The sequence below is a fragment of the Pongo pygmaeus genome, chromosome 13 (assembly GCF_028885625.2).
Source record: "Pongo pygmaeus isolate AG05252 chromosome 13, NHGRI_mPonPyg2-v2.0_pri, whole genome shotgun sequence".
Taxonomy (NCBI): domain Eukaryota; kingdom Metazoa; phylum Chordata; class Mammalia; order Primates; family Hominidae; genus Pongo; species Pongo pygmaeus.
Window position 1 is genome coordinate 84,328,319 of NC_072386.2, and position 19,861 is coordinate 84,348,179.

Consider the following 19,861-nt stretch of genomic DNA (forward strand, 5'->3'; position numbering starts at 1 on the left):
CAGTTTCTTCCTCCTAATTGCCAGTATGTGTGGAGATTATTATATGTGAAAGCTTTTTTACATTAAGAGATATATGTCACTTTGACAGGGAAACAGTTTTGTTTTCTTGACAAGATGAAGGCAATTTTGCACTGGCTTGTCATCTACCATACTGAGATAAAATGGAAGCTGTTTCCCATGTTACAATTTCATTTGGAGAGTGGAATTTTGAATTTTCCTTTCCTTATATGTCTAGGAAATTTAGAACGTCCAACACCAAAGTACACAAAAGTAGGAGAGCGTTTACGGCATGTCATTCCTGGACACATGGCGTGTTCCATGGCGTGTGGTGGTAGAGCTTGCAAGTATGAGAACCCAGCCCGCTGGAGTGAGCAGGAGCAAGCCATTAAGGGGGTTTACTCATCCTGGTGAGTGATCCTGTTGGTCTTTCATAGCTCTGTTGGATACAGGAAAGATGCTCTGTGTGAGCCAGAAGCCCTGAAGTGTGGGAGGAGCAGTGTGGGACTTTGAAGTCAGGACCTCACTTTGCCAGTCAGGTCTGGCTTTGCCTTAGCTGTGTGATCTTGGCCTATTGACCCTCAGTTTCTCTATCTGTAAGGTGGAAATAATAAAACCAAAACCATAGGGTTTTTTTAATTAAGTGAAATGATATATATAAAGTGTATTGAAGAAATGGATAATTAGCTCTTAAATTTCAGAAATGTTTAGAAATAATAAAACTGTTCAGCTATAAATTTGAGAAAATTATGATGTACATGTGTAATTTTTCAGTTTCATGCAAGTAAGCTTTAGCTTTTATGTTATTCCTATATTCTATATGAAAGGTCACATTTTCATACAAATACCCTTCAGTCTACCCTAATAAAAGTGGTACAAGTTGTCAGCTCAGTAGAAAACGTAAGATATTTGCTTTTTTTATGGTGTATAAGTGCAATTAATATTTTCTTTAATCACACTGCTTTTTATTAAACAGTAAACTAGTCAAATACACCTTTTTGATGTAGTAACATCTGAAAAATTCTGATAAATCACATTTAAAGCATACTTAGAGGAATTCACTGTTTAATTCTAGTAGTGAATTATTTTATACATCAGGAACCCATTTTTCAATTAGATATTTGTCAACTGGCTTATCCAGCTTACAACCTGTACTTTTTCATATTGGATTTGCTCAGTACATCTGTAGTGATACAGTCTGGGGTCCACTGTCATTATTGCACCACAGGTCATATTCTAGTCCATCACTATCATGCTAATAGTATGAAGAAGGAAACATTCATAGTCAGACAAGAAAATTTCTAATAATGTAGCTTAGGTTATTTGCATATTTTTGCTTTATTGATGACTAAATCATATGAGTCTTTTTCACCTCTGCCGCTTTCACGTTACATCCCCCTTCATCTTACGCTAATTATCACTGGGGGTCCCAAACTTTTGGGTCCCATGTTAAACCACATGCCTTCTTTCAGAGGGAAAGGTGTCATTTTGGATCCTGCCCTGATAGTCTCTGTTATTCCCCTGAGATTCATGTGACCCACAACTTCCAACAGACTTACCTTATATATCTCATCAGGCCACTGATGAGAAATTTGAACAGAACAGAATGAAGCCAGAGCCCAGAGGCCTGACAAGAGTAATAGTCATTTATTGGGCATCTGCCCACTCATTCATTCAGTAAATATCCATTTGGCTGTAGGCCAGTCAGTGTGCTAGATGCTTTCATACTATTATCTTTTATCTTCATAAAACTCTTGTGAGCTGTTAATGCCATTTTATCGATGAAAGAATTGAGTTCCAAAGAGACCAAGTAATTTGCTACCAAGCTAGAAAGTAGAAAAGCCAGCATTTGAAACCAAGCCCAACTGACTCTGGAGCCCGTATTTGTCACCAAATTACAGTAACTCAGTATTTATTCGTAACTGCATGTCAGGATTTCTGCCAAAGACTTTACATCCACATCATATTGAATTCTCACACCAACCCTGTGAGACAGGCATTATTATCCCCATTTAACACCTTGTAACTAAGATTCAGATAGTTGAATAACAAAATATCTCCCAGTTGGCCCTCCTCATATAAGTCACTACCCATTGAGTAACAATCCAGACTGTTACCTTCACCACCAGCTGAGTTTTCTCCATCATGTCCACTAGAATCTCTTGAGAGTCCTTGAAAATACTTTGCTGGAATCCACAAATAATTTATGTCTTGGAATTTTTTCCAGGGGTTTAAGAAGCTAGAGTTTCTTAGAGCTCTATTCATCCAAAATTGAAGCCAGATTTGTATAAGAATATTCTTACACGGGTGCACCAAAATCTCAAAATTCACCACTAAAGAACTCATCTATGTAACCTGAAATAATCTGTACCCCAAAAACTATCGAAATTTTAAAACTTAACCTAAAGAGAAAAAAAGCAAAGTATCTAACAGTGCCTTTACTACCTACCTTTTGTACAAGAAAAAGCAGATAAATAAGAATAAATATTCATATTTGCTTATATTTGCAAAAATAAACACTAAGATGATAAACATGAAATTAATACAAATGATTACATATGGGGAACAAACTGAATGGAGTGGATGAAAACGGTTGAGAGCAAACATTTTAGTGCATACCTTTTTGTATTGTTTTGATTTTATTGAACCATGAAACTGTATTACCTGTTCAAATAAAATTTATACACAAAAAAGAATATTCTAACAGAGTTGTTGAAATCATAGAAAAAAATCATCTCTCAGGACTGGAACATCTCTTTGGGCTGGAACTTCCTAGGTTTCGGCACATCTCACCAGTCCCTCCACCTATTTGCAGGGTCACTGATAATATACTGGCCATGGCCCGCCCATCCTCTGAGCTCCTGGAGAAGTACCACATCATTGATCAGTTCCTCAGGTAAATGCTGTATTGTTCACACACGAGTGAACAAACTCATGTGTTTTTTTCTTTCATTGCCTTTGTTTTCAAGTGAAAAAGTGCTTTCATTTTAACAATAGGTAGTGAAGAGTGTATTTCAAATGAGAAATTAAGATTTTGAGAGTAATTAATAATGTTGATTAATACCAAAAATGGTTAATTTTTTTAAATGCTAGCTCCCAATATGACTGACTGCCCTTTTTCCTTTAAGCCATGGCATAAAAACAATAATCAACCTCCAGCGCCCTGGTGAGCATGCTAGCTGTGGGAACCCTCTGGAACAAGAAAGTGGCTTCACATACCTTCCTGAGGCTTTCATGGAGGCTGGCAGTAAGTTCCTCCCACCCTCTTCTCATGAATTATCAAGGGCAGCACTCAGAGGCTTTTCTCTGCTGAGTTCTTAGATTAAAAAGATGATGGAAATAAATACCTCCTGCATCGTAGTAAGGATCAGAAAAAATGAGCTACCATTCTCTTTGGTGTTGCTGTTGAAAGTACAGGATTTCTTTGTTCCTGTAAGAGGGATGTTGGGAGGAGACCCTGTAGTAATAATGATTAACATTTAGTTAATGCTTACAGTATGCCAGTCACTATTATCTCATTTAACCCTTAAAGCAGTTTTGTAACAAAATTGTTATTTCTGTTTTATATATGAAGCCACACGGGGCTTAGAGAATTACCTACTTGCTTAAGATCACGAAGCTTAGAAATGGTAGTCAGGTTTGGAACCTGGACATGCTCCAGGTTTACTGCTGTCCAGCCCTGCTCCCAAAATGATGCCCAGGAATTCTACTTCTAACAGTTTCAAAGCTGCCTCAATCACAGGAGCTTTGGGATGAAATACACTCAACATGTGTCCTTCAAACCAGGCTGGAAAGGATAAACAATCTTGGAACTTGTTTTTAAGAAGCTTATTTACACTGGATAGAAAATCCATATATACTGTCTTAAGGTATTTATCAGTCATTTAGACACATTTCCCTGCTTAAACAAGAGTGTATGCTTTCTCTCCATAGCTGAGTAACTATAGCATGAATCATTGACTTTATTAATTTGTAATTATACTTCGCCATAATTCTTTCTGGCTAAGTTTCTGCAGGAAATGTCTTAAGTAACATAAAATGTGCTTTGTGAGTAAATGTTAACAGTAAAGTTACTGGGAATGTAAAATCCCTCTTATTTTATGCAGTGTATGCACTGAGATCTACATGCCTCAGTCTCAGTGTAGATCTGTGTACTTTTCATTAGTGTGTGTACTTTCATTAATTTCCTGTATGTTGATTTTCTTTTCCTTTTCTTTTTTCCTAGTTTACTTCTACAATTTTGGATGGAAGGATTATGGTGTAGCATCTCTTACTACTATCCTAGATATGGTGAAGGTGATGACATTTGCCTTACAGGAAGGAAAAGTAGCTATCCATTGTCATGCGGGGCTTGGTCGAACAGGTAGGTCCTAAGAGGTGGTTTATTGCCTTGTAGGCATATTTAAACATAAAAGGAATAAGATTTCCTAATTTGAGGATAAATGTTTCTCAGAATCCTATCAAAGCTTTGGAGTCAGGTGGAAGAAGGGAATAAGTTCTAGTGTTCTGTACCACTGTAGGGTGTCTATAGTTAAAATGATATATAGTTTCAAATAGCTAGAAGGAGGATATTGAATGTTCCCAACACAAATGCATGATAAATGTTGGAGATTATGCATATACTAAATACACTGATCTGATCGCTATACATTATATGTATTAAAACATCACTATATACCCCATAGATATGTATAATTATTATGTTAACATTAAAAATTAAATCAAAAAAAATTTTAAGATATTTGAAATACCGTAAACAGGTAGTTACAATGACCATATGTATATCATTTTAAAGTCTTTAGCAACAATGTGAGTTGGAGAAACTGCAATTTGAGAGAAGTAATTTGCTACATTTAGTAAGTGCCAGGGCCACACTTTAAATCCATGGTTGTCTGACTCCAGAGTTCATGTGCTTTCCATTTTTGGAGGTATAAGAATTTTGTTTGTGAAGAAGAGTCTATCTGTGCCCAGAATTCTATTAAAAAGTCAGTGATTTTACTTAAAACATTCAGCTGAATTTCATTACAGTGCTGATATTAGGGCAAAAATAAAGGCCGTAGGGCTAAAATTTTCATTGTCATCTGATCCAACCACATGCAGCTCAACTCTGTCCGCAGTGTACCTGTGCTCCTGCCAGGGGATCTGCCACATACCTGGAAGCATGCTCTGGGGAGGGGACTCAGCTCTGCTTGAGATTGGTAGCTCTTAGGATCAAGCCAAAATCTCACTGTTTCTAGACATTGACATGATACCTCTGCAGACATTTTACATTTATACTAAGATCTTCTGTGTCCTTGTGAGAAAGATATGTTGTTACCGACTGTGAACTGGAGAGCATGCAGTTTTCAGAGGTTCTGATTTTCATGTGTAACAAGATGTTCACAAACTTGGGGATCACACACGTGTATTTGATTTGCCTTTTACTTTAATATTAATTGACTGTTATATTTGAATTAATTTATTATTACCTTTTCACTAGTAATTTTTACCTTTTAACTAGTAATAACCTTACTAGTTATTCCCTTTAATTAGATGTTAGTAAGAATACCTAATGTTTATACCACTAAGGCTGGCTTCCTTAAGATTGCTTAATTTTCCATAATTGCTTATGGAAAAATAGAATTATATCATGGTCTGAAGGAAAACACATATTAGTATAGGCACAAATCTGGAAAAAGAATTGCCAAGACGAAAAGTAGACTGTGAATATGAATAATCCCTAAAGAAGAAACTGCCGTGGTAGGGAGAGTGCCAAGCTGGGATGTGCCAGCAGTTGATGGCAAAGATAGCAGAGTGGGAGGTTCCAAACACAAAGTGTATGGATTGATTGGATGGAAATTCTCAAGAACTGTTCAGAGTGGAAAATAGAAACAGGATTTGCTTTCTTCTGTTGGAGTTAGGTAGAACAAGGAGGATAGATGGGCCAGATGATCAGTTTCCCTTCCCTCCTGCACACTTACTCACCTACATTGTGCCTGTGCTGGCACAGCTCTGGGCTACTGAGATGACTCAGTCATGGGGAGGCGGTGCCACGTAGACATTTAATAAAGTTCTGTGCAGTAAGGAACATGCAATAATAACACCTCTACAAAAAGTCACAAAGTTATCCTCATAATTATCCTTAAAATGTGTCTCTATTTATATGGTTTCTTAACCATATTCAAATTGTAAATCATCAAAGAGTGATAAATAAAATAAATAAAAATGTAAGCTTTTCTCATACCAGTCTTCTCTTCTTCACTGTTTAGGTGTTTTAATAGCCTGTTACTTAGTTTTTGCAACGAGAATGACTGCTGACCAAGCAATTATATTTGTGCGGGCAAAGCGACCCAATTCCATACAAACCAGAGGACAGCTCCTCTGTGTAAGGGAATTTACTCAGTTTCTAACTCCTCTCCGCAATATATTCTCTTGCTGTGATCCCAAAGCACATGCTGTCACCTTAGCTCAATATCTAATTCGCCAGCGTCATCTGCTTCATGGTTATGAGGCACGACTTCTGAAACACGTGCCAAAAATTATCCACCTAGTTTGCAAATTGCTGCTGGACTTAGCGGAGAACAGGCCAGTGATGATGAAGGATGTGTCCGAAGGACCTGGTCTCTCTGCTGAAATAGAAAAGACCATGTCTGAGATGGTCACCATGCAGCTGGATAAAGAGTTACTGAGGCATGACAGTGATGTGTCCAACCCGCCTAACCCCACTGCAGTGGCAGCAGATTTTGACAATCGAGGCATGATTTTCTCCAATGAGCAAGAGTTTGACCCTCTTTGGAAAAGGCGGAATGTTGAGTGCCTTCAACCCCTGACTCATCTGAAAAGGCGGCTCAGCTACAGTGACTCAGATTTAAAGAGGGCCGAGAACCTCCTGGAGCAAGGGGAGACTCCACAGACAGTGCCTGCCCAGGTCTTGGTTGGCCACAACCCCAGGCAGCAGAAGCTCATAAGCCATTGTTACATCCCACAGTCTCCAGAACCAGACTTACACAAGGAAGCCTTGGTTCGCAGCACACTTTCTTTCTGGAGTCAGTCAAAGTTTGGAGGCCTGGAAGGACTCAAAGATAATGGGTCACCAATTTTCCATGGAAGGATCATTCCAAAGGAAGCACAGCAGAGTAGAGCTTTCTCTGCAGATGTTTCAGGCTCACACAGCCCTGGGGAGCCAGTTTCACCCAGCTTTGCAAATGTCCATAAGAATCCAAACCCTGCTCACCAGCAAGTGTCTCACTGTCAGTGTAAAACTCGTGGTGTTGGGAGCCCTGGCTCTGTCAGGCAGAACAGCAGGACACCCCGAAGCCCTCTGGACTGTGGCTCCAGTCCCAAAGCACAGTTCTTGGTTGAACATGAAACCCAGGACAGTAAAGATCTGTCTGAAGCAGCTTCACACTCTACATTACAGTCTGAATGGAGTGCTGAGGCAAGAAGAATACTGGCGGCCAAAGCCCTAGCAAATTTAAATGAATCTGTAGAAAAGGAGGAACTAAAAAGGAAGGTAGAAATGTGGCAGGTATTATTAGTACTTAATTTAATTATAGATATGTGGGAAATATTTATGTCAGGGCAAAAGTGTGATACATTTTCCCAAACTTATTTATTATAGAAATGTGAAGATACGTTTGCATAATACTTTCTAACTTCAGGTTTCTCGTCTCTGATGAGAACCTGATGTTATAGAAAAAACACAGGGTGTTTGTATGGTTTCATTTAAATCTGCATACTCAAGAAAGCACTTGGTGTGATGTTTGACTCACACAAGGCATTGATATTAGTAGCTTCCTTCTTTCTTCCTGGGCCTATGGGGGCAACTGGCCCACAGCAGACAGCATTCAAAACTGACTTGAAGCATCTTTAACCTGAGGCCTGGCAGAGGGAACCATACTTTGAGAACTACTGACGTGCAGACATAAATAAAATATTTATTTTCCAAAGTTCATCAACACGGGTGCTGAGCAAGGTCAGAAGAGTGAGGCTGTCTCCTTGGCATCCTCTCCTTCAGACTTGCCAATCCTGCCCTAATAGGGCAACTATGGGAAATCAGGAGCAAGTGGGTGAAACCACAGATTACTATGTGCCATTCACTTTAGCTGAGACGAGGTCTTTGGGGTCCATTTCTTAGCTTTTACTTCGATTAGAATGTAAATGTTTAACTCTTTTTTGTGTTGTACTTTTACTAGGATACAGTCATAAGTCAGCCACACTTTCTTTGCCCTGAATGAGCACCTGTTCTCGAGAAAAGATAGGCCTTATTAAACCTAGCTATGAGAAACAGCTAAACTACCCCAAAAGGAGGCTGACTTGGACAGTCATGAATCACCGAAATCTTGACTTTTGAGCCCATAACCTACTGTGAATTATTTTAATAGCTCGCTTTCATAGTCTGCCATTGATTAAACAAGGCATATAAAATTTCTGAGTGCCAGTATCTCTTCAGATGCAGAGGCATGAAAATTAAGTTTGGAGCTTCACATTAACTTATAATTATATGATGGGAGGAGAGAACTTTTGATAAAAATTTTGTTCTTCAGAATTGTGTTTCGCCTATCCAATAGTTAAATGTATTGCTTTCTTCCAAAATGAATTGTTTTCTTTATTTTCTGCTCCAAACTGAAAAAGTCTTTCATTCAGTCAGCAAATGTTTCCTGGGCATTACTGTGTATTAAGAGTTAGCAAGAAAGAGAGTCTTCTATTTTAGATGAAAATCTCACACCCCAACTCCTGGGTCAGCCCCAGTGCCCGTGCAAGCTCTGCTGTGGTGATGAAGCGTTCAGGACTTGGTTTGGGCCAGACCGTATGTAGCGTATATGAAAGCATTTTCTGGAGGTGAACACAGACCTTTAATCAGGATAGTTTTGCATTTTTTTCTTTTCTAGATTTTATTTTAGGACTTTTAGTTATCAAAAAATCAGTTGAATTCTGGAAAAGAATAAAATGAACATTATTTGAATAGTATAATGCCACCCATGCCTGTACTAGACCATTTCACATATATTATTTCATGTGATTTTTCACAGTTATCATAGAACATATCTGTAAGGCAGATGATACTATTTCTACAGTATTTGTTAATCTTGTGAATTCAGTATCACAGATGAGGATGCTAAAGGTCATGAAGGTTAAAGGGTAAGTGACTTGCTCAGGGTCACATGGCATGCATGTGGCAGAGTCAGGGTACAGCACATGTGTTTAACACTTTCCATTATCCCAGGATTCTTGGCTAACCTCCCTGGAGAGCCTCAGGAAACATCATGATAAGATAGTCATTTTGCTAAGAGCATTTTTGATTAGTGTCAGTTCTGCCCAGCTTGTCTCCTTCATAAGATTGAATCAAGAGCTACTTTGTTTTATACGTGATCTATGGAATACGAAGGACTGTGAATAACAAAGTATTGGTGTATTCATAAGATAATAAAGAGAAGCCCAGTACCAGAGGGCCCTTGTGGTATAACAGAAACAGCACAGACTCTGGAGTCAGGCAGAACTGGGTATGAACACCCCCTTTGCCATTTTCTAGCTTTTGGCTCCTAGGTGAGTTATTTGATCTCTCTTGAGCCCCATTATATGTATTGGTGAGGAAGCTCCCTGCTGGGTGCCATTTGAGAGTTAGAGATAAGACATGTATTACAGTTTCTGTCCCACTGTGTGCATGTAGTAAATATTGGATAGGTGAATGAATGAGTGAATGGTAGCAATTATTACACTTACTTCTATTGTAAAAATGTATTTGACTCACTAAAACATAAATCTGAACCCTGTCAGAAATTCATGAAAATCCTTATCTTACTTTTCCCTTGCTCTCTGTGAGGTAAAGTTTTAAAATCTCATGCTTAAATTTTCTCTAGGCATTTGGAGTATTAGAAAAACTTTCCAGTTATCATCCCTATGTCAAATTTCAGGACTCAGGGCTTATTGTTAAATCCTACATAAGATGCTGAAAAGATATTTCAAAGAAGTACATATGCCCTATTTACCGACTTTCAAGCACCTTTATTTTATTTTTGCAGACTTCGAAGCTCAAAGCTTTTCCTTTTCCTTAGACCCCAGGTTAATGTATAAATGTTCCCTTATTTCTACTTTCTCATCTACCATCTAGTTTATTGCAAAAAAAATAGTTTTGTTTTGTTCACCATAAGGCTGAAAAGGAAGACTCTTCTGAACTGTTTCTGTGGTTCCTGAATAAAGTAGAGAACTTGGATTAACTAAGCCCTTTCCCTGTCCTATAAGCTTTAACCGACCTTATCTCAGTCAATCAGCTCAACAGCTTGTGAAGCAGGGGATGAGTTTCATAGAGAGAAACGGGCTTACAGAATTCAGTGTCTTAGTCCAGTGTCCAGCCTGGAAGTGGAGAGGCTGGGAGGGGTCCCAGTTCTGCACTCTGGAGCCTGAGTCTTTCACTCTCGTAGGCAGCGCAAGAATCATGCAGTGTCAAATGGTACACCTCTCTCTCCTCTCCCTGTCTCTGTCTCTGTCTGTCTGTCTCTTTCTCTTCCTTTTTAGAAAGAGCTTAATTCCCGAGATGGAGCTTGGGAAAGAATATGTGGCGAGAGGGACCCTTTCATCCTATGCAGCTTGATGTGGTCTTGGGTGGAGCAACTGAAGGAGCCTGTAATCACCAAAGAGGATGTGGACATGTTGGTTGACAGGCGAGCAGATGCCGCAGAAGCACTGTTTTTATTAGAGAAGGTAAAGTGGCTATAGGACCAGTTAATGACTGTAACTGAGGCCGTTAGTTTTTCACGCAGAAAAAAAATCCATTATAAAAAAAGAGAATTCACACAGAATCCCAAATCTAGGTCTAATTTAATAGTTTTTCCAAGAGAAGAGAAGAAACTGATACCCAGTGTAAACGCTTAGAAAATACAAAAATAAAAAGGGGAACTATCCATAGTCCTGGGAGAGGCACTGCAAACATTTTCAATATTTTAAACTTATCAATATGTATACTAACTTGTTAAAAATAATTTTAACATACAAGTTTATATTTCATTTTTGCTTAAAGTTATAACATAGCTATTTTCCCATGAATAACGTAAGCTTTTCATAAATATTAACTCTTAACGGATATGATGCTGTAACACGAGACTGTGCCATAATTAAGCACTTTTTCACTGTTGGTTGTTTGTTTCTACTTGTTTGCTGTGAGCATGCATATGGGAAAAATTATGAATTAGGTTGAGATATGCACTCATTTGTATTTTTAAAAAGGGGTAGGTGTCACACATATATACATGTATATATAATTTTTATTTGTAAAATATAGATGTTTTCTCTATTTTATGTGTAAAAGATATATGTTTAAAATAGAGAAAATATGTATAAAATATAGAAGGAGAAATAAGAAACTGGTAATAGTGGTCACCTTTAGGAAAAGATATTAGAAGACAATGGATCTAGGAAACGGGAGAAATTGTATGAATCCTTTTATACAATTTATCATTTTTATACATACAGAGATACTAAATTTTCAGTTTAAAACAGAGTTTGTTTTTGTTTTTGTTTTTGTTTGTTTTTTTGAGACAGAGTTTTGCTCTTGTTGCCCAGGCTGGAGTGCAATGGCGCGATCTCAGCTCACCACAACCTCTGTCCCCCGGGTTCAAGAGATTCTCCCGCCTCAGCCTCCCGAGTAGCTGGGATTACAGCATGCGCCACCACGCCCGGCTAATTTTGTAATTTTAGTGGAGACAGGATTTCTCCATGTTGGTCAGGCTGGTCTCAAACTCCCAACCTCATGTGATCCACCCACCTCAGCCTCCCAAAGTGCTGAGATTACAGGCATGAGCCACCATGCCAGGCCTGTTTTTGTTTTAAGAAACAATGTTATCAAATAACCAGCCTTGAGTTACCTGCTATGCTGCATGTAAACATCTCCTCAGTTTCTAAGTTTCACTAAAAATCTTCTGCTGTTACTACACATACACACACACACACACACACACACGGACACATATGGACGGATGCACACGCAGACATGCAGATACATGTGTTCACACACATGCACACAGATACAATACACAATACACAGACATGTGCATGCCTGCACACACACACACATACACTCACATACCAGTTATGCAATACATATCTTTTAAGATATGATTTTCCTGTATCCGAAGTCCTTTTCTTAGGATATTTTCTCAGCAATTAAATCACAGAGATAAAACAGGAGATGGTGAAAAGGGAGATTAATGTTTGGTAGGTGACTAGGCCAAGCCCTTCAGGACATAATTTACATTTTCTCTGTTTATCTCAATACCCCTTAGAGGTAGAGGCCCATTTCACAGACAAGGAAAGCTGAGATTGCATGCCCAAGGTTGGCACCACATGTCAGAGCAGAATTCAAGCTCAGACCACTCTGGCACAAAGCCCATGTGCTTTCTATTACATAAGGCTGCCTGTTTTATCCTAGTTCACCCTCGGGCAATTCACCTAGGGCATTTATATTGCTTCAGGTTTTTTACTTTCATAGGCGTCATTGTAATGATAATTTGTGCTTGCAGGTGTTTCTTTGTTATAGATTATGCTCTTAGAGTAGATTTTCAGAATTGAAATTGATGGGTCCCTGTACATTACATCTTGGATATGTATTGCTGAAGGTGATGGAATTTCTTCTTTGCTAAGGAAAACAGCCCCCAGGAGTCAAGTCAGTGGACACATTTTTAAGTATCTTACCCCCTTAGGTTGGAGGCTAAGCACTTAAGCACACATTGCTCCTGGGGGACTGGGGTTGTCCTTGTCCTTTTCTTTGTCTACCTGCCTCCCTCCATATCATATGCAGTGGCTGGGTACCCAGATCCTGACCACTCAGTGCCCAGTTAATTAGTCCATGTATCTCTATGACATGTCACCATCTACTAGACTACTGACATATCCAGAAACAACAAGAATGGGAAAATCTATTCAATTCACTGCAAGAGAAACACTTGGTTTAAAAGTGCACTTATCTTCAAATTCAGTTTTACTTTTTACAATAGCTAGCCAGCTTTGATATTATCTCCTGAAAGCTTTTCAAATTATATTAACACATAACAATAAACATTTGTTGATGTTTAGATATTTTGTTAGATATTTTGGCATTTGACATTATGAGTACTTGGTCACAAACCAATTCTTGACTCTACGATAGTTTTGAATTGATTTATTGAGGCATTTTTTGAAAAATTTTTAAAATTTTGATTTCTACAAAAACAGGGACAGCACCAGACTATTCTCTGCGTGTTGCACTGCATAGTGAACCTGCAGACAATTCCCATGGATGTGGAGGAAGCTTTCCTTGCCCATGCCATTAAGGCGTTCACTAAGGTGGGTCACACTCTTCCTTTCCCCTCTCTGAACCACAGATCAGCATCATCTTTGTAAATCAGAATCCAGAGGTCACCATCCTCCTCTAAAATAAAACATGTATGTGTATGTTTTCCCTTCATGGAAATCTGTTTGACATTTCTTCTAAGTAGTTGCAGAGTTTTGACCAAAAAAAAAGTTTCCAAACAATGCTCTTAGGAAAAGCTGAACTGTGAGTTTTTTGAAGGAGAACGTTGGAACAAAGAGCTTTTATATACAAGAAAGAGAGAAATAACTGAGTGTCGAATACATATTTTTAGATCATGTGCCTAATCGGAGTCAGAGAATCTTTGCTTGTCGAGTCAGTTCTACCTCGGGTGTAAGTAAGAAACCATCTATTGAGAATTAAACATCCCACATTGCTAATTCAGTACTGAGTCCTGGTTGGCAAATCCTAAGGAAAGAGTTAAAAAAAAGGTTTTCTTTCTAAAAGCCCATCCTTTTGGATGCAGCAGTTTTTCCTGGCTGAAGAAAGAAGAAGCAGCCAGGTTCATACTGAGAGAAAAGTTTCCCCTTACCCCATCAGCTATAATTTGTTCATTACTTCTCATTGATATGAAAGTATCTATAATTTGTTTGTTACCTCTCATTGATATGAAAGTGTCATTAAACAAAGAACCCAGCTTTTGAATGACAACATCTGTGGTAACATTAATGATAATAAGTTATTATTTATACTCATTAACAAGTTATGAAGATTCTTCCTTTTTAATATTTGTCCAGTCTCCTTCCCCTCCACTCTTTCCAGAGTGATGTTCTTACTTCAGGCCTTCCTTGTTCCTCATCTGGATTCTATGGCACTAACCACTGACATCTTTTCAATCTGTTCTCCACTGTTTCCAGAGTCAGTAGTCTCAAATCCAAACCACGTGGTCCTTTACATCTGTATTTACATTTTCATAGACTGAGAGGCTACCCACCATGTGAGGAAGGTTGTGGTTTGGTGTTTAAGAAAGTAAACAGAGCCGGGAGTGGTGGCTTATGCCTGTGATCCCAGCACTTTGGGAGGCTGAGATGGGCGGATCATGAGATCAGGAGATTTGAGACCATCCTGGCCAACATGGTGAAACCCCATCTCTACTAACGTACAAAAATTTAGCTGGGCATGGTGGTGTGCGCCTGTAGTCCCAGCTACTCAGGAGGCTGAGGTGGAAGAATGGCTTGAACCCAGGAGGTGGAGGTTGCAGTGAGCCAAAATCACGCCACTGCACTCCAGCCTGGCAACAGAGCGACTCTGTCTCAAAAAAAAAAAAAAAAAGTGGCCAGGCATGGTGGCTCAAGCCTGTAATCCCAGCACTTTGGGAGGCCAAGGTGGGCAGATCACAAGGTCAGGAGATCAAGACCATCCTGGCTAACACGGTGAAACCCCGTCTCTACTAAAAAGAAATACAAAAAAATTAGCTGGGTATGGTGGCAGGCGCCTGTAGTCCCAGCTACTCGGGAGGCTGAGGCAGGAGAATGGTGTGAACCCGGGAGGCGGAGCTTGCAGTGAGCCAAGATGGCACCACTGCACTCCAGCCTGGGTGACAGAGCAAGACTCCGTCTCAAAAAAAAAAGTGAACAACTCACACCATTATTAATGTTAATAAGGAGTTTTTTGCAAATGGGATAGATGATATAGATAAAATTAAATTCCTGAGCTCAACTGAAAAAAATCCTTACGATTGGTCTCTCTGAAAGCAGTAGGAATTCTTTACAACTTCTTTTGGCCTTTTAAGGGGATACAAATGAAAAGTTAGAGATAACAATTGTTCAAAATCTGTCTATAGAAAATGTTAGGAGAGTTTTCCTTGGGTCTCTCATGTCTCTTCATAGTCTGATGAGCAGATGCCCTGACCACTCTCTTTGGGGATCAACTCTTCACTAATGTCTGGAGAGCTCTGCCTGGAGAGCAGAAGGCACACGTTCTGACTTCCAGGATAATAAAAATGTTTCCCTTCAGGGCAAAGGTTGGCAGATTTGCTTGCAGCCCCCTTGTGAAACACTGGAGTTTCCTAAGCTTGGGGCTCCTCAGCTATGAGGCAAACCCCGTGCTTGTGCAGCCTCCACCTAGGCCCCTCTGCATTGCCCCTATGAGACTTGGGAGACAAGGAGAACCCATGTGAACATGAAGCACATGCAGCTGTGAGAAATAAATGTTGTCTGTCTCTGACCCAGGAATCTCGTATCTTCTACCAGTATCCATAACACTGGCAAGCTAACAGGTTAAAGTTTCAGATCTTTACAGTTGTTGACAGAGGGAAAAACCTTTCATTTGTCAAAATTTATCAGAGAGGGAGAAATTCCAGAAGGAGAGAAGCAGTGATTGTGTGACCCTGATTCTTTCCCAGGGAGTTACACATTACTCTGGGAATGGGGTTGAGGGTGGGTACTTGCTCTGGTTCTCTGTCCTACCATCACTCCTAACCCAGAGTATGGTAAACTTGGGTGAAAAATGCAAATATGTGTAAATAGTGCGCTCCCATCAAGGGGAAAGGAAATTTACCTTTATCAAGGTGGGGTTTGTTTGTTTGTTTGTTTTTTGAGACAGGGTCTCACTCTGTCGCCCAGTCTGGAGTGCAGTGGCACAATCTCAGCTCACTGCATCCTCTGCCTCCTGGGCTCAAGCAATTCTCCCACCTCAGCCTCCCAAGTAGCTGGGACTACAGGCACGTGCCACCATGCCTGGCTAATTTTTTTTAATTTTTTGTAGAGATGAGGTTTTGCCATGTTGCCTAGGCTGGTCTCAACCTCCTGGGCTCAAGCAACCCTCCCACCTCGGCCTCCTAAAGTGCTGGGATTACAGGCATGAGCCACCACGCCCAGCCAGTTGAGGTTTGTATATATGTGCCAAACATATGTTAGATTCATAGATATGCTATCCTATGAAGGTGGGTATCATTATCTCTGTTTTACAAAGGAGGAGATCAAGGTCCAGAGAGGTTGGGTATGAGATGAGGACATATAGCTGGCAGGTGGGGAGCTGGGCTTCTATTCAGGTCACTCTGACCCTGTCCAGAGTGGCCATAGGGCCTCTCAGCAGGACGTATACAGCTGATGTACTGTTTTAATATGGGAAACTTTTCCCTTATACCATCAATGATTAGTCTCAAAAAATTCACTTCACACCCACTGTTGACTTGCTTCATGGCTGGGTGTATATAATTAGACTAAATATCCAGGCACTAGATTTAATTTTGGGGTTTTCATTCATAAGTTTGATATTGACATGGTTTCATTCACAAGTTTGATATTGACAGTTCTAATATAGTCTTTCAACTAAAATGTGTGAAATTTATTATGTGTATTTTATATAGAGTTTTGTTTGTAAGTCTGGTTTTTTTCTCCACCCCCTCCTTCTTTCAAAATAGAAACTAGTTCAAGTTCTTGTTACAGTGTCCTGAATATAAATTTCTTTGTCACCAGGTTAATTTTGATTCTGAAAATGGACCAACAGTTTACAACACCCTGAAGAAAATATTTAAGCACACGCTGGAAGAAAAAAGAAAAATGACAAAAGATGGCCCTAAGCCTGGCCTCTAGCTTTCCCTCGTGGTGAATATTTCAGACCTAAAGATCCAGATAGTATCTCTGTTCATATGTGAATAAGTTGAAGATTGTGGGGCTACTTTTTCTCATAGCACTTTATTTTGAATGTTGTTAGTTTGTGCTGAGAATGGTCGTCCCTATTTGAACCAATTATTTATTTTAAAATATCTTTAAGCTACATTTTTGTTTTGAAAAATTGCCATAAATTTGGTGCCACTTTTATTTATTTGAGTTAATATTATTGTATTAACATTTTAAGTATATGGTGTTTACATTCTTATTTCTTTTGACGTTTTGGAAATAATCATAACTTGTCTTTCCAAAATAACCATTTTCTTGATGGAACTCTTCCTAGAGTTTTTACCAAATAGCTAACTTTAGTAGTAAAACCTCATTGTGTATCCATTCCCCCACAAATGAACTAAGAAAGTCACCAAGTGTCTTAAGCTGTTTTATATTTGTTACGAAGAAGGCTATTGCTACAATATTTTTAAAGGTTTTTTTTAAACTTTGAAATTTTTTGTTTTTCCTTTTCTTTTTATAAATGTAACAGAGGGTTTCAAAGCATATTATTTTTCAGAGAGATTTAGTTTTACTTTAATGGAGTGACTGTGAAGTGGTTGGGATTTTTTGCTTGTAGAAAGTAGACTTGCTCTTTGTCAGATTTCCAAACAACCTTGCCAGCCTTGGCTGTCAAAAGGAGGCAGGAGCAGTTCTCAACACACCAAGCCTTATTCCCACTCCCTTCGGTTGCTGCTGAGCCAAATAGCATCTTTACAGAGGAAGTGGGGTCAGAGGCAGGAAGTGTGGAAAGTTGCTAAGAAGCAGGGCTTGCCTCTGTCCTCCTGGGGACTCCACAGGGATATTCGTGCAGGGCAGGGGCTCTGTGCCAGCCCTGCTCTCTCAGGTGCCACAGCCACTCTGCAGAGGTGACTCTTAGAGCTGGAGGAAGTCAAAACTGGGTCACTGTTTGTGCTGATGGTGTATTAGCATGAGCAGCGTGGCCCTGGCCCCACACTCCCAAATCTGCCACTCCATAGACCCACTTGCCTCAAGGCTTTATATTTGGCTGCTTTCTTACAATGAGAATTAAGATTTTTAAACTGAAGTTGACCATACAGGTTGCATTAGCCCTAACTGGCTTCATGTAAGAAGGGTGACCGCCTAAACTAGTTCCTTGTAAGCTGAACCATCAATTATCAATTGAAGCCATACTTTTATTTAAATTAATATGTGTAGATACCAGAGGCCAAGCCACAGAGAGGATAATAGTTCTTCCCAATAAAGGTGATATTAATCAGACTAATTTCAAACTAAAGAAGTTACTGCATAAAGACGGAATTTCAGGAGAAGCAAGACTCATTTAGAACAAATGAAATTTCTCCAGTCCTACATTTCTGAATTGACCTCTAGCACATCAAAAATATTTCAGTCATTATCAGTCTCATTAACTCAAATGCCAAATGCTAAATGCAGTGTTCTTTCACACAGTTTTAATTTTCTTGGGAAATCAAGTCCAGTCGATGTTAATGGAGTGGGTTGCCCATCCCTGAAATGTCTTATTTTCAAGTGTCTGGCCTGGGAAAGAAGGGGAAGAAACAATTGCATTTTATCCAAAGGTACACTATAAAAATAGAGTTTTTACCAAAAAAAGATGTTTGTTCTTATCTCAATCGGCCTCATTTGGGCAAGTGACCCACAGGTCTTTTGGTGAGTTTGCTATTTGCCTGTTGAAATACTTGTTTCAACTTAGAGAACAGTTATGATGTGACCATAACATTGCACGACTAAAAATCTAAGCCGGAAACCTGAAAAAAGAGATATGACAAGGGAAATTAATCAGGCTATATATAAGTATTGTATTTATTTGAATAAAAGTAAAAAGAACAACCCATAATCCTAGTCTTGTACTTCTTTACCTTGATGCTCTAGGACATCTGATGATAAAGACAAGGTTTTGTCTTAGATTATCCTGACAGGCAGATTGAGTTGTCAGCTGAGTCAGTGAGCCAAGCTCTAGTTAGTGCAGACTCCTTCCATCAGTTCAGCATGACCAAACACTGAGGGGTTGGGATAGGTGAGTTCTAAGAGGAATAGCTGAGGAAAATCTCCAAGCTGACAAGATTCCTAACTTCCCATATTTGGATGAGGAGTTCTTTGTAGCCCAGAGGACAGAAATCTCACATATTGGGAGAAGTGATAAGGTTGAAAAATTCAGTTCAACATAAATAGGAAGGTTAAGGGCACACACATATTAAGAACTTACCATGGGCCAGCCGTATCCATTACTTCACTGAATTATCTTGACAGAGAGAAGTCTTTTTTATTTCATTTATTTACATTTATTTATTTTTTTGAGACGGGGGTCTCACTCTGTAGCCCAAGCTGGAATGCAGTGGCATGATCTTGGCTCACTGCAACCTCCGCTCCCAGCCTCAAGCCATCCTCCCACCTCAGCTTCCTGAGTAGCTGGGACTACAGGCACATGCCATCACATCTGGCTAATTTTTTTTTTTCTTTTTTTTTTTTTTTTGTAGAGATAGGGTTTCACCGTGTTGCCCAGGCTTCTCTTGAACTCCTGAGCTCAAGTGATCCTCCCACCTCGGCCTCCCAGAGTGCTGGGATCACAGGTGTGAGCCACCGCACCTGGCCTGAGAAGTCTTAATCATAACTGTGTGACGTGAGATGTGGAGTCCGATGGACCCCGTGCTGTGCCCTCCTCTCTGCTCATGTTACCTGCCTATAGGACTCTTAACCTGGCAAAGCTGCCCAGTCAAAGTGCCTTCTCAGGGACCTTGAGGTCCCTTTAGCACTAAATTTTATAATGGCATTAAGAGAACACTGTGCTGTCCATAACTTAGTGAAAATATCACACATCTGTCCTGGAAAAGGCTGAACCAGCTCTATTACTATCATATGATGTTCTCTAGTATATCACACTTAGAGGAAGTACATGATTTCTTGCCACTGTTGCCTTTTCTTACTTCAGAGAGCTTACTAA

The 19,861-nt window shown here is 39.5% G+C and overlaps 1 protein-coding gene across 7 annotated transcripts in view; it reads left to right on the forward strand.

Moving 5' to 3' along the window:
• PTPDC1 (protein tyrosine phosphatase domain containing 1) overlaps positions 1–18,757 on the forward strand; it is a 72,899-nt gene extending 54,142 nt beyond the window's left edge. For 4 of the 7 annotated variants that reach the window (XM_054500489.1, XM_063649688.1, XM_063649687.1 and 1 more), the window contains 8 exons: positions 236–407; positions 2,813–2,893; positions 3,126–3,244; positions 4,223–4,360; positions 6,246–7,504; positions 10,492–10,677; positions 13,183–13,293; positions 16,738–18,757. In XM_054500489.1, the coding sequence (XP_054356464.1) occupies positions 236–407; positions 2,813–2,893; positions 3,126–3,244; positions 4,223–4,360; positions 6,246–7,504; positions 10,492–10,677; positions 13,183–13,293; positions 16,738–16,854 (2,183 nt within the window). In that variant the 3' untranslated portion in view covers positions 16,855–18,757. The remainder of the gene's footprint in view (positions 1–235; positions 408–2,812; positions 2,894–3,125; positions 3,245–4,222; positions 4,361–6,245; positions 7,505–10,491; positions 10,678–13,182; positions 13,294–16,737) is intronic. The other 3 variants (XM_054500490.2, XM_063649689.1, XM_054500488.2) reach the window with 1 other exon arrangement.
• Positions 18,758–19,861: the final 1,104 nt, after the last annotated feature.